The following is a 15,615-nucleotide window of genomic DNA, read 5'->3' as shown; positions in this document are numbered from 1 at the left end:
ATGACAAAGGTGGATAAGATGTTGTCCTCTAAGGTTCTTTCTGCTATGGTGTCCTGAAACTTGATAATCCTATAACAAAACAATATATATGGCCAGTCCTGCAACTCTGCATTAAAGTGCCCCTCTAACAAGTCTTTTCCCCTAGTGGTAGCCCCCAGAGCTGAAGCCATTACTGACTCTTACCCCTGAGCCAGTGAGGCCAAAGGGAGCTGCAGAGCTAGGAAATCCACAGAAGAGACAGCAAAATGATTAATGATTCGGAAACTGATCTTAAATAAAGGGATGGGTATTAGATCAGAATAAAGAAGACTGGATCAGAGAAGGCTGATTATCTAAAAATATACAAAGGCAAATTGTAGATAATGATCAACACTCTCTCTGCACTTTTCCTATGAACAGGGTAATAGGAAATGGAGTCAACGCTTAACAGGAGCAATATGGACTAGACTGTGTGTTTAAACCTGTGAGTTTCCCAATCCCTGAGGGCAGGGACTATGCCATCTTTGTATCCCAGCATCTACTATAGGATCTGGCATCTAAGAAGTACTCAATAAATACTTGGCCAAAAAAAACCCCAAAAAAACTTAATAAAGGATCATTTAAATTTTTAAAGATCCAAACCACAGAAGTGCGTTATGGAGACAGAACGGGAAATTTCTCTTCTTTTGATATTTTAAAAAAAAAAGAAAAAGAAGATACAGTAATAGCCTTCGTAACAATAATGTAGATACTGACTTATGCTTCAAAGTTATTTCCCATTCAAAACCCTTGAGCCTTGGTGATCCTGTCGGGGACGGGCGTTAGCAAAGAAAGAGCTTAAGCAAGGCACACAGCGTCTCCTTGCACCTGACAACTGGTGCCAACCATGACCATGAGTCCATGCCTGCCACAAATACCCACTGAGCACTGAGAGTCCCAGCAGGAAGACTCTCCTGACGCCAGTCCTGTGCCCAGCGCGGCAGTCGGGAGACGCGAATGGATGGGCCTTTTCACCTGGCCCCTGTGCTGCGGGAGCTCTCCAGCAGGGAAGAAGGCTCTCAGCAGATGAACAGCAGCTTGGTGACCCTTCAGAACCATTTCCATCACCCCTGGTGATTTACAGTGAGATGAGTCATTCTTCTGACCTCATTTTCCATGCTATTTACCGTCAAGAGGGGACAATCTAAACATGCCTCAATACGAGAGGCATGATCACAAAACTGTGAAGCTGCATCCAAAGGACCCAAACATAATGTGTTTGGCACTTTAGAGCCACATCTCATAGCTAGGCCAGCCGACTTTTAAAATGAATGAATGAAAGAATAAAAATAACTAACTAAAAAAAGACACCTGGAAAAATGCTGCAGAGAAGCAGAAAGAGAGTAAACCTGCTTCCCATGAAATGCCCCATATAAATAAAACACAGTCTGTAAAACAATACACCCTGCTGTGAAATTCCCATTCAACTAGAAGGGCAGACCTCTCCTTGCCGACCAACCCAGTCTCCATTTGAATGTTCCAAATGTCACTTCCATTTTCAAAGATGAGCGCATCATCTGCCCACAGCTGACTGATACACCCAGAATGGACACTCCTCTCTTCCCGCCTCCCCCCTTATAAGGCAGGGCCCTGGGAAGGAAGTCTCTCTTCTCCCCGTACAGCCAATTTACTCTACTTTTTAGTTTTCTTTGGATCCTTTCCTTCGAAGTTTTCTTTTATGATAAAGCTCAAGGGCTGGTGGTGACATTGGGGGGCAAGAAACCACAGTACTGAACCAGAACTTTGAACAGTATATCAAAATAGGGGGAACTTCAGCTAAGAGTTAATGAAACAGATTTGAAAAGGCGATAAAGTTTACCCCACGGTCATCGTCACTGACAAAGCTTTACACACGAAGGCACTGATCTATATTTGCCGAGCCCCACGTCAAGCCGTGCAACAGTCAATACACTACACTGACCTGTATGAGCCACTTTATTCACAAGGTTCACAATTTACACGCTTTGAACCGATATTTGGTATCCCGAGTAGAAGGTCAACACAGGGAGATGTGATGATGATTAGAAGAATGTATTGATTAATAGAATTCAGGTCTAGTCAAGGCTGGCTTGAAATTTCAAAATTCTGTTTAGGCCACCAATGGCCACTAAACCACAAAGAGATAACTTGATATTAGGTACCTCCTGACAGAAGTATATACCACCACCTATGATGTACTCTTGCCAAAAAATTCAAATCTGAATCAGATCAAATCTCTGGATCTTATCATCAGTTTATAGAAAATACAGGAGACAAAGGAACATGTTAACATTATAAGCATGCAGTCAGCAGAATCAAGATTGTGGGAAACTCTACAGTACAAATAATTCAGTTTTTCAACAAATAAAATGCAGAGGAAAAAAAACGAGGAGGAAACTATAGATTAAGAGAGTCTTAAGGTACCTATGAACCAATGCAGACCTTATTTGAATAAACCAACAGTAAAAAAAAAAAAAAAAAAAAATTCATGAACCACCAGGGAAATTTAAACACTACTGAATACCAGGTGTGTTAATGAAATTGTAATTGTTTTTATTTAAATTCCTATCTCTTACAAACACATATTTACAAATAAAATTATGTGATAATTAGGATTGGCTGTAAAATAATCCAGTATATTGGGGATGGGGAGCGAAGGATCTAAAAATGAAACAAGACTGGGAATGAGTTGACAACTTTTGAGAATTCATTATACTATTCTATTTTTGTATTTTGAAATATTCCATAATTTAAAAGTTTAAAAACGAAAAGAAAGTAGGTCACTAGACCAAAAATTCATATGTAAAAGCCAGGTTTTTCCAGATATATCACGGATATTCAGAGCGTGGCACTGTAAAATATTTTCCGAAAATTGCATTAGAACATGATTCCAACAGATTGCCACAGTATTATGATGTTTAAGTATACTAAGAACTAAATCTTTTCTAAATTCTTACATAAACCCATTCCATAAGTACAATGTAGTACAACACTGCATCAGAAACTACATACAGATCAATTTTCAATATTGAAAACTAAGGCTTCAGTTTTCCAATTAACTTGACTTACGAAACAAATACACACTCTGCGTTCCTGATAAAACTTCAAGCCCCCCAAATTTACTCAAACTGGTTACAATCTAAAATCTAAGAAACATTTTTAAATTATACTTCAAAAGCAGAAAAAGAAATAAATTCAAAGCCAGAAAGAGTCAACAATTTGAGCGAGCTTTGTTTAGTAACCCAAATGTGTTTTCAATTCTTTGCCTTATACAAAACTCTGGGTCGAGATCGTTTATCTGGATTTATTGAACCACTAAAGATTAATTAAAGATCTCAAACTTCCCTCTTCCACCATCTTTAGGAAAACAGGATCATTTTCATCCTCAAGTACAGATGAAAACAGTTGCAAATGCTGATGAATGTAATACTCCCCTCCAACCTCCAAAAGCCAGAATGCTAAAATAGAAAATCACTACATGGAACTTCCCTGGTGGTGCAGTGGTTGGGAATCCACCTGCCAATGCAGGGGACACAAGGTTCGAGCCCTGGTCCAGGAAGATCCCACATGCAGCCGAGCAACTAAGCCCCGTGTGCCACAACTACTGAGCCCATGTGCCACAACTACTGAAGCCCGCGCCTAGAGCCCATGCTCTGCAACAAGAGAAGCCACGGCAATGAGAAGCCCGCACACCGCAAGGAAGAGTACCCCTCGCTCACCCCAACTAGAGAAAGCCCGTGTGCAGCAACGAAGACCCAATGCAGCCAAAAATGAAAGAAAGAAAGAGAGAGAAAGAAAGAAAGAAAGAAAGAGAAAGGAAGGAAGAAAGGAAATCACTACATTGCCAATTTCCTATTATAAATGATAACAGTAACAAGGTATTCTGGAGAGCATTCCCCAAATTCTATTTAGATTCTAAGATGTATCAATTGCTATGTAACAAGAAGCACAGAGTCCGGCACATCTATTCATTCAGTAAATGAATGTGAAAGAATAAACAGCAGGTGAAACAGTTTGCTGGCACTAACCTCCCTGTCACGGCTCCACTAAGGCTGCCTTCCAGTGACAGTGCTAATGAGTGGGAAATGGGCCAAAGCAGAACTGGGAAATAAAATAACCTAAACTAGCTAGTCAGCCCTTCAGTAACAGGAATGCAACCTTCCTGCCTCTAGTGCCAGGTTTAATATCCTAAAATATTCGTAACTCATAAATTATGAAACCTCTTGAACTAACCGGAAACCAGCCTTTTAGGAGTCTTCTCATATACTTTGGGCCCTAATTTACAGCTGTAATCACACTGATGGTAGATCTTTTTTTTTTCCCCTTCCAAAAGTCAACAGAAAGACTAACAAGTTATCCCTAATAGTAAAAATGTCATATAATCTCCATGAATAGTCCTCAAAACACCTTCCCACTGAAACTGCTCTTTCAAAAATTATAAATGACCAAATCTAAGTTTTTTTCAGGCCTCTTCCTCCATTTCCTTTTACATTATTGACCATTCATTCCTAAAACTCCTCAGTATCACTGTGCTTTCTCGGTTCTCCTTTGCATTAGTTTCCTCTTGCTGCTGCAACAAATGATCATAAACTCAGTGCCTTAAAAGTACATGTATTCACCGTCTCACAGATCTGGAGGTCAGAAGTCTAAAGTCAGTCTCACCAGAGGGGCCAGCTCCTTCTGGAGGCTCTGAGGGAGGACTCTGTCCCCGCGCCCTTTTCAGCTGCGCGAGGCTGCCCGCCCGCCTTGTCTCTTGGCCCTTTCCTCAACGGCTCCAGCCTCATTTCTGCCATCACATCTCCTACTACTGACCGTTCTGCCTCCTTTCACAAAGACCCTTCAGATGACATTGGGCTCATCTGGATAATCCAGGCAAATCTTCCCAGCGCGAGATCCTAAATTTAGTTACATTTGCAAAGGCCCTGTTACCAGTAAGGTAAGAGCCACAGGTCCTGAGGATTAGGTCCTGACGGGCATCACTCCACCTACCACCTACCCTACAGCTCTAACCGGAACTTCTGCCTCCTCTGCTGCCACCGCATTGTGCTTTTTGCTCTCCTCTTTCATATTTTACCCCATCCTCTTCACACTCATCCCTTCAACTCTCACCTTTATGCTAATATCCAAGTCTCTCATTTTAAATGTGAGAGAACCGGAGCCTAGATGGGAGGTGATGACGGGCCTTGAATCACACAGATGTCGACAGGATATTTCTATGTGGATGTCTTCAGAGCAGCTCAGTCCAATGCGGGACTGAATCCTATTCCTGTCTGAATAACACAAGTCTCTCAGACTCAGGCTAGAACTGTATTACTTTTCTCTTCTCTATTCTCTTCTCTTCTCTTCTCTATTCTCTTCTCTATTCTCTTCTCTATTCTCTCAGCTGGTTCCTTCATCTCTGTCCCTCCATCCATTCTGAAATCCAATTACAGCTTCCTATTCCTAAAACACTGCTATGGTTGGGTTACCTCTCCTGCTCAAACCCACCGTTCTCTACTAAGGATTGCATCCCCCCCATCCCCACCCCTCCCGACACGTCCATCGGGACTCCCCTGCGCCCTCTGCCTACACACCACACCCATTCCTGCCTCTCACCCTGAACTGCCTTCCTCTGTCCCTCCACTTAGGAGTGAATCATAGAATGTACCCCTCTAAAAGGAATTGTTTTTTTATTTATCTATCTCCAAACCAGACTGAGTTCCTTGACGGCAGAAACTGTGCCTATCAGCAAACATATACAGTAGTTCCCCCTCCTTAGCCCTGGTTTCACTTTCCTCAGTCACCTGTCGTCAGAAAATACCAAATGGAAAATTCCAGAAATAAGCAATCCCTAAGTTTTAAATTGACTGCCGTTCAGAATAGCTGATGAACTCTCCCGTCCACCCGCTCCGCCCCACCCTGTCCAGAACACCCAGTCTGCATACACTGCCCACCCGTCAGTAAGGAAATAACAGTACCATGGACCCTTGAACAGCAGGGGTTTGAACTGTGCAGGTCCACTTATAGGCAGATGTTTTCAATAAACATGTACTACAGCACTGGACGATACCCAGGTGGTTGGATCCACAGATGTGGAGCCCTGGCAATGCAGGACCGGCTGTAAAGACACACACAGGCTTTCTCTCGCGGGGGCAGCACTCCAACCCACCCGGGGTACGTACATACAGGGTCCAACACTGCACGCGGTTCCAGGTGTCCACTGGGGATCTGAGCTTAAATAAATTCCAGCTCTGCAATTCATTACCTGTGTGACCCTGGACAGTGTCTCAGTTTCCCCATCTCTGTAAAATCCAGACAATGATAAAGTACATATCTCGTGAGTTCTTCTGAGTATTACTCACAAGTTAACATATCAGAAGAACACAGAACAGTCCCTGGCTCAGAGTAAATAGCATCATAAATAGTGGGAGCTATGATCAGTACTTTTACCACCTACTGCTGCTGCCACTACGACTACTACTAGTATTATAACTGTCATTGGAAATGACTCACCACTACATGACTATTAATATGGCTTAAAAAAAATAACACAAAGTACTGGTAAGGACGGGAAGCAACCAGAACTCAGACACTGCTGTTTGGAAGCAAAATGGTGGGGCCACTTTGGGAAACAGCTTGGCAGCTTCCTTTAAAGTTAAACGTTCATTACCACGTGATGCAGTTGCCCCACTCCTAGGAATATAACCAAGAGAAATGAAAAATTATGTTCACACAAAAATGTGTATGCAAATGTTTATGGTGGCTTTATTCATTATTACCAGAAACTGTAAATAACCTCAACGTCCTTCAACTGGTGAGCGGATAAACAAACTGTGGTCCATCCATACGTTTCGGAACATCTCTCGGCAATAAAGACCAATGCGCTACAGACACAACAACATGGTGAACCTCAACACATGACAGCAAACGAAAGCAGCCAGATTCAAAAGGCTCCATACTGTACGATCCGTCTACATGGCATCGTGGCTACAGGAACAGGAAACTGAGGAAGGGCTGCCAAGGGCTGGGGGCGGGAGGAGGAGCCGGCCGCGAGCACAGAGCAACCCTGGGCGCAACGAACGTGCTCCGTATCATGACTGTGGTGGGTACACAGCTGTGTGCACTTGTCAGAACTCTACATTTGTAAAAGGTGAATTTTACTGTATATAAAGTACACTTTAATTTAAAAATATAAAAATAAGCAGGGACTCAATTTTAATTTACCAATAAGACCTGTCCAGCCCTCTACCTTTAGCAGAACTGTGCACCATCTACACACAAACTACAGCTTGGCTATTGGAAAATACTCAATGAGAAGATTCCAAAGCCCAAACGATAGTATATAGCTACTCTACAGGACTTTAAGAATGGGGAACAAAAATTTGGCTAGGGAACAAATACAAGTCACTTGCATCTGTACTCCCCCAACCCCCCCCCAAAAAAAACCACCATCAAAATAAACCTAATTTCCAAATCTGGCTTTGAGTTCCATTATGGCACGGCAACTTGAGACAAATACTCATAAGGCAAGTGGCCAGGTGGCCAACATGTTCTGAAGGCCTCCTATTAACCAATGTGAAGAGGTAAACTACCAAAATGACTCAGGATGACTGTTCTAGATCCACAATAAGAAAGACGCCAACAGGTTTTCTTAATCCCAGATTACCTTGTGCCCCTAACACTAAGCAAAATTCACCAATATACAGGATAAGTCCCTTCACACATGGAACTATAAGACAAGTAAATAATGAACTTGGAATAAAAGAGAAAAGATTAAGAATACTAGTTTTATTCTAGTTATAAAATAAACAAGTCATCGGAAACAGACTCACAGACTTAGAGAATGAACTTATGGTCACCAGGGAGGAAGGGTGGGGGAAGGGATAGTTAGGGAGCTTGGGACTGACATGTACTCACTGCTATACTTAAAGTGGATAACCCACAGGGACTTACTGAATAGCACAGGGAACTCTGCTCAATATTATGTGACAAGTTAAATGGGAAAAGAATTTGAAAAAGGAGTGGATACATGTATATGTATAACTGAATCACTCTGCTGTACACCTGAAACTATCACAACATTGTTAATCAACTATTCTCCAAAACAAAATAAAAAGTTAAATAAATAAATAAATCACAGGGATGTAATGTACTGCAAGGTGATTACACTCAATAACATTGTAGTGCATATTTGAAAGTCGCCAAGAAAGTGTATCTTAAAATTTCTCATCACAAGGGAAAAAAAACTAACTTTGCATGGTGACTAGATTTATTACCGTGATCATTCCACAGTGCACACAAATATTGAAGCAAATGCTGTGCACCTGAAACTAATATAATGTTAAATGTCAATTACACCCCAATTAAAAAAAGCATACAAGTTTTATCTTATAAGTCGGCACACATACATACTATTTGGAATTGAATTGAACATGTAATCATCTTAGTGTTCTTCTGTCTCACTCTGAATATAAACTGCTCTGTCTTTCTTCCTTCCCTCATCTATCCCTACCTCCACCTCTCTTCCAGGGAAATAGATAATTTTCATTTCCCTGACGATACAGGGTCAGATTGAGGCAGCTCTAGAATGACAGAGGCTGCTAGGAGTTGAATTCCAGTCTGGGGTGACCCTGAGGGTCCAAACGTTGACTCTAAGACTGTTACAAAACCAACCTGAATTCTGAGTCAAGCACAGTATCATTCTAGTCTCCTAGGTATCCCTCCAAATGAAGACTGATCAGCCTGACCTAGTGTTAAGATACACGTGTACTGACATAGGTGCCCTCCCCACACCCGCATAAACATACGTGCCAATGTAATACACTCTGAAGGAAGAGCGGGCATCATTTTAACAAGTCCCAGAAAACCTCCTTTCCAAAGGCAAGCACTTGCCTCTCAGTACCCTGATAATTTGGTAGATACAGTTCTAAGAGCCTGTACCTGGACCTACAGTACCCAAGATCATAATGCTAAGGAAACAAGATAGGTGCTAATAATCGACCTTACAAAATAAATAAACAAATAAAAGGAAAATTTTAAAAGCACCAGCCCACACAGAATTATTAGCCCACATTTCATGCCCTGTAATATACACACATAAATAAAACGGGAATTCCTCTGTGAGCAAACATGTGCTTCCAAGGGTTACATAATCAGATTAACGCCCTTTTCATTGACGGCTCTACATACACACCAAATCTTAATTTATTTGCCCAAGTTTGGTTAGACTGCATCAGTTTCCAAGGCTTTCATCAGAGTAGGCCTAATCTTTGAGACATTTCTTATCCCAGTCTATTTCAAGCATTATTAATAGGCCCCCTGGAGCTTATCTTTGACTCAAGCACCTCGTGGCAGAAGGAAAGGCTGCCAAGAAAGAAAGGTCTCTAAGTCAAAAGGAGCATCAAGGCGCCACAACCTGAAGTGCAAAACATCTATTGTAACCTTGTGGGCGAAGAAAACTCATCCCCCCAACATCTTCTGGGAGTTTCTTCCAATGTGCCCAGGTAATAGTCCACAGCTGGTCAGGAGGCTGCAGCCAAAACAAGAGAGATTGGAAGCAGTCATCCTGAGAGCTCACATCACACTTGTACAGCAGGGGGGTATTTTAACTAAGTAATTCATGGAAGTGTACCACTCTCCGCTTCACGGGACAAGCAGTCATTCACTCGATGGCTGTTCAGCCTCTGGCGGCTCCAGCCTCACATTTTGAAAATAATCTTGTATGTATCTTCAGAGTTCTTCAGACATGGGAGAAACATACTGTAACTCTGCAGAAACTGACTTGTAAAAGGATTCCTGAGCCAATATAAGCCCCTGTCTTGATTCAAGCAAAGGGACGGTCTCTCAACATAAGGTTTGCTTGATCTCACATCTTCAAGCAGCTTAATCTTTAGCTGAATTTCCTAGTATTGAGTATACCTGGTCAACTCAACTCACCACCAGCCCTGTAAATAGGGAGGAATGCCATAGTGCACCGGCAGGTGTTTCAAAGAAAATTCCACAGCTGTCATCTCTTCCTCTCCTATTTCAGGAGATTGCGGAATGTGAAAGAATATTAACTGAGAGAAGTTGCACTTCACAATCTGGGGTGGTAATTAAGAGAGAAAGAAAGACACTAAGGGGACCAGTCTCAGGAAAAGGGGTCAGAAAACTGCTTTCCTGGTGTGGGAAGGAGACCTACCAGGAGTAACCTCAAAGTAGGTGCTTTTCTCAGAGCATTGTTTTTTGTTTTTTTGTTTTTTCTCAGAGCATTGTTAAAATGTGTGTGGTAAGGGCCAGGCTCAGCTGGCAGAGTCACCTTAAAAGAAACAGGGCTACTGAGTTATACTCAGAAAACTGTGCTTCAATAAAGAACACGTGGAGACTAGAAACAGGTTTCTACTCCTCTAGCCTCTAGGACCCCTTCAAGTGTTTTCTTTCAGAATCTAGACCTCAATCTCATCATCCCAAATACATCTGAAAACTAAAAATTCATCCTCTCAAAGGGCTCAGAAATTTAAAATAATGCACGTGGCTCTCTTGAAACAGAGAAGGACCCTATGGTCTATGCCCCCCATGTCCTCAGCCTGCCTTTTGTCTGTGGAATAACTTTAGTCAAAGAATAAGTTTAATCAGAGAAGTGAGAAAATGCAGAAACAAAGGAAAACAGTCAAAGGAGACCTAATAATAATAGTTTAGTCCTTAAGCATGGTCAAGGACCTTCAGTCCCTCCTCAAGGGCTACAGATAATATTCTGAGCCATATCCTGTGAGCTGTTTACTTTGTAGATACTGAAACCCCCGCCAGCTGGAAGAAGTTAACTACATGATGACCAGGCTGTAGTCATGACCTAAGCTGCCACAGTTCTGAGAACCTCAAGAAATGGGAACAAACCGACCCTGGAACTGAAGCCTAACTGTACTTAAAAACAATCAAGATGACGCTGATCAGACCACCGATGACCAATTTCAAGATGACCGTCAGAGCTGACTGTGCTGTTTCTGCATGTAGCCCCCTCCCTCTGCCTATACATCCCTGAAACTCCCCCGTAAAAGCTCTTGGCCACTGATTGTCGGTGGGGGGAGTCGGCCTTTAGGCAGGCGTCCACCCTCTGCCCCACCCCCCCTCCACTTGCTGGCATCCAAAGTAAACCAAACTTTCCTTTCCACCAAACTTGCCTCTTTATTGGCTTGCGAGCAGCCGGACCCCACTTTCGGTTACACTCTTTTGCGTCCATCTTATTTATATTCAGCTCCTTATTAGGTGAGATATACAGCTCTGGAGCTTAAATCTGAAAAATCCATGCCTAAGTGCAACTTCTCGCCCCTGTAATCTCGCACAAGCAACCATTTTCTAAGCTTCAGATTCCTCAACTGTAAAACGGTTATTATAACAACACTACCTGCCACACCTACTTCAAAGGATCACTGCTGAGATTACATGCAGTAAGACATATAAAATAATTTTTTAAAAGCAGAGGACTACACAAATGTTGGTTGCTACCTTAGGTGGGGCACTGTTAAGAGCATGAAGAAATGCATATAACAGGGTGAAAAGAAGGTTCTTTTATCTGAAAAAAAAAAAAGGACTGCAAACATGGTGAGGACGAATTTTAAGGTACTGGCTAATGTGTTCAGGGAAGTGGTATGACGCGAACTTTATTATTTATAAGCGGATTCTCATGCCAACACATCCACTTTGCACAGACAGCAGAAGGAAAACAAGAGATTAAGAGTGGGTGTCCAGCTCTCGGCTCACCGAAATAACTGATGGAGTTCCACGTGGAGAGGGAGGGTGGAGTTAGTCATGACAGCCACACAGAACATGGTTGCATAAGAGGGGGAAAGTGAAGGTGTTCGTACCAAGCACAGAACTAACTGTCAAGTTACCCACAGTCCACAGATTACAGCCCGATCCGGGGCGTGTCATTTCCACAGGGGGCTTTAGGGGAAAAGAAAGAAAGAAAGACTATTCCACGAGCATCAAGCAAACCAGGTGATTCCGCAGGTTGGTTCTCCGCCGGCGCGGGTAACGCTGGCGGGGAGAGCGTGAGGTCGGGGGCTCGCGAGTTGGGCCCGCGGGACACGGAAGCTGCCTTCGAACCATCGCAAACCAGAGGACGCGGCGCGGACCCAGACCCGCCAGCCCCGGCCCGACCCCGGACTCGCTCCCGGGAGAACGGAAAGCCGGCTTCCGAGAGGGAACCGGGCAGGCGGCGCGGGCGCGCACCGGGGGACACCGCGCCGACTGGGGGCGGCGGGATGCGGACACTGCCGGGCGGCGGGGACCCCTGCCACGGGGGGGGGGGGGGGGGGGGCGGAAGGCGGCTCGGCCACCGGCCCCGTGCGCTCACCTGGTGCAGGGCGGTCAGGCCGTCCACGTTGGCCGTGTCCACGTCGGCGCCCCGGGCCAGGAGCCGCCTCACCTCGTCGGTGTCCCCGCTAGAGCAGGCGGCCAGGAACACGGCGCCGTCCTCGAAGCGGACCCGCGGGCCCCCGCGCTGAGCCTGCGGCGGCAGCTCCGCGCCCGGCCGGTCGGCGGGCTCCTGCTCCGTCAGCGAGCCCCGCCAGCGCCGCAGCTGCTCGGCCCGCCGTGCCCGCGCCGACTCGGCCCGCTTCCCGCCCAGGTGCTCCATCTCCGCCATCGCCGCCGCTGCTGCGGGCCGCCGCCGCAGCCGCCGCCAAGCGTCTCAGCCGGGAGCGGAGGGCGGAGACCCGCGCGCGGCCATCTTTACTGCTCCGCTGCCCGCGCCGCCCGCACTCCTTCGCGGCCTCAGCACGCAGGCGCGGCGAAGCCCCGGTTGCATCACGGGACTTTGTAGTAGGAGATCCGCGCGCCCCCCTTCCCCCGGGCGCACCCGCGCCCAAAGGGAACTACAAGTCCCTGGATGCATCGGGAAACAGGCGCGGCCCGGGGGGGGCGGGGGGCTCCCTGCTTGGCCGCGGACGCGCGGGGTCACCTCTGCCCCGAAGCGGGAGCTGTCCCCCGCCCGAGGCACCTCCGCGGGCTTGTTGGGAGTCGTAGTTTATTCTTGTTCTGACTTACAGCTAATCTCGGCTCCCTAACTATCACGTCAGTCTTTTGAAGTGGAAAAGGGGTCGGTAATTATCCCTACTTTCTATTGGGGAAAACTGGACGGAAAGTACCCGAAACTCTCAAAACCGTGTCCTGGTTGTAAATGCAGAGCTTTATTAACGTTGTAATTTAGAACGCATTAACAGGTGGCCCTGAAGAGATCCTGGGATTGATGCTCGCAGGTGTAGTGGGAAGCGCATTCAAGTTCAGATCTCCTCCCAACAAGTTACTTGACTTCTCCGACCCTGATTTGTAAAATGGGAATAATAATACCTTACGGAATTCCCTGGAGGTCCAGAGGTTAGGACTCGGCGCTTTCACGGCTGGGTGCGCCGGTTCAATCCCTGCTCGGGAACTAAAATCCCACAAGACCCGGCGCGGCCAAAAAATTAAAAAAAAAAAAAAAAAAACTCACAGGGTGGTCGTGTGGAGCGGATAAGATAATACATGCAAGGATATCTAGTACTATCTCTGTGCGTATACCGGTTCACAATAAATATTAATTTCCCTTCTGTCTCTCTCCTCCTCTTCTACCCTTTACACGGATCTTAAGTTTACTTGGGAGGCATATGTGGGACATATATCCCGTCTGCCATGATTTTTTTCCCAAAGCTACAAAAAAATACTATGGTGCAAACACAATATTGTAAGTCAACTATAGTTCAATTAAAAAAAAATACCATGCACGTCCTAAATTCCTAAGGCAGCACGCAGGCCATTTTCATATTCACAGTGAACTTGGTTATTAAAACCTGTCAGGTTGACTCAGTAACTTTAACTCCCCAGGGCTTCAGCCCTGGACAAAACATAACTGTTTTCCATTATGATAGAGAACATATACAATTATTAGGTTCTTTGAACTTTCCTGTATGGTTCAAGTTTTTCATTTAAAAAAATGTTGCAAAAATGATCAGGTCGTTGTAAAGGGAAACTTTACTATGTTCTATCATGTGCCTCAATTTCCCCTGAGACAAGCCAAGAATCAAATGAAAAAGGGACATATAAATGTAAATTATTATGTCTAATAATACTACGTCTATCCATATATGCCTTAATTAGGTATCCTTGAATTCTTTATAAATACTAATTAAGTCATACATCTTTGAGAACTGTGAAGAACAATGTGCATAAAAAGATGTAATACTGTATACTTTATATAGCCATATTTTCCTTACATTAATTGAGTCACCATAGAACTTCTCATGCCTCATCATCTATTGGAATTAAAAATTCTGTATGAGGTTTACTTTGTAACTTGTCAGCATGGAACCTCTTCGTATTCCAACTCAGCCTCTTGCTGATAATTAAAATTGTTCACAAGCTCTCAAATAGAACTGTCCCTATAGAATAAAAGAAATATTGATATTAAACCAGATAGGAAATAATACTTAGCTAGGAACCTAACCCTCTTCAAGAAACCATTATTAGCTGAACTCTGCTAGTCTGGCAAGGAAACAAGAAAGTAAGAGAAGGGCAAGTTTTCAAATTTCAGCAAATTGCTGAAATCTCAGGAAACAGATCTCTGACAGCAATCCACGTGCACCATTTTAACATTACGATCCTGGTACACAATATCGGCTCAAAAAAAGTATGTATAATTGGACCATATATTTTACATACTGGTTTTCTAATAAGGATTTTTAAACTAGGGTAAAATTTTCATAGATCGATAATGTTATACTTCTTCTGGCTGTATTCTTTTCGCATTCAGAATCAGGAAAGAAGAAACATCTGGTTCCAGTTGTAAAAATAAGCTAAAATTGGCCAAGTCCAAGTCAAATCCATACTTTCCCAAGAGGTATGAACTTACATCTCAATAGGAAGAATTCAGTCTCAATACTAGGAAGTTCCAGGTAGTACTTCCTTACTGTATCTATTTTACTTGCTTTTTTCCTGAGGTAGTAAGAAAATGATACCCTCTTTGGAGATTTTAAAGAAAAATGTAAGTAGTTAAGTTCCTTACATAATTTAAGTGCAAACCTACCTGGAAGGAGATGAATCTTCCAGCTATGTGCTTACGGAATTCAGTGATAATTATTATAATCTAATTAATTTAACTAGCTCAGCCAAAAAAAAGTTATGCCACCAAAAATAAAACAACAAATCAATCTGTGTATAATGATTTGAAAAGCTTTTCAAAATTAAAATCATCTAAGTTTTTTTTCTGAAACGTCTTCCCCCAAGCAGGGCTCTCTGAGAGTAAACTTAAACAATAAATTTATACAATTGTTTACTACCATTAAACAAACATGAGAGTTTAGATTTCCTAAATATTCTAAAGAAAAAAATATTTTATATGCAAGTGAATAAAATCCTGACAAATAATCCTGTGTATAAGTAAAACATAATTTTTATACTTTTTTCTTCCAGTTTTACTGAGATATAATTGACATACAGCACTGTATAAGTTTAAGGTGTGCGGCATGATGATCTGACTTACATACATCATGAGATGATGACCACGGTAAGCTTGGTGAATAGCCATCATCTCATATAGATAACAAAATAAAAGAAAAAGCTATATTTTGTGATGTGAACTCCTAGGATTTACTCTCTTAACTGTCATATATAACATACAGCAGTGTT

General features: G+C 43.4%; 1 protein-coding gene across 11 annotated transcripts in view; it reads right to left on the bottom strand.

The window, feature by feature from the left end:
• PPP1R12B (protein phosphatase 1 regulatory subunit 12B) overlaps positions 1 to 12,704 on the bottom strand; it is a 193,131-nt gene extending 180,427 nt beyond the window's left edge. For all 11 annotated transcript variants that reach the window (XM_059999013.1, XM_059999022.1, XM_059999008.1 and 8 more), the window contains exon 1: positions 12,308 to 12,704. In XM_059999013.1, coding sequence (XP_059854996.1) covers positions 12,308 to 12,598 — 291 coding nt within the window. In that variant the 5' untranslated portion in view covers positions 12,599 to 12,704. The remainder of the gene's footprint in view (positions 1 to 12,307) is intronic.
• Positions 12,705 to 15,615: the final 2,911 nt, after the last annotated feature.

The sequence above is a fragment of the Delphinus delphis genome, chromosome 1 (genome assembly GCF_949987515.2).
Source record: "Delphinus delphis chromosome 1, mDelDel1.2, whole genome shotgun sequence".
Taxonomy (NCBI): Eukaryota; Metazoa; Chordata; class Mammalia; order Artiodactyla; family Delphinidae; genus Delphinus; species Delphinus delphis.
The sequence above is the reverse complement of the archived record's forward strand: the minus strand, read 5'-3'. Positions and strand labels throughout refer to the sequence as shown.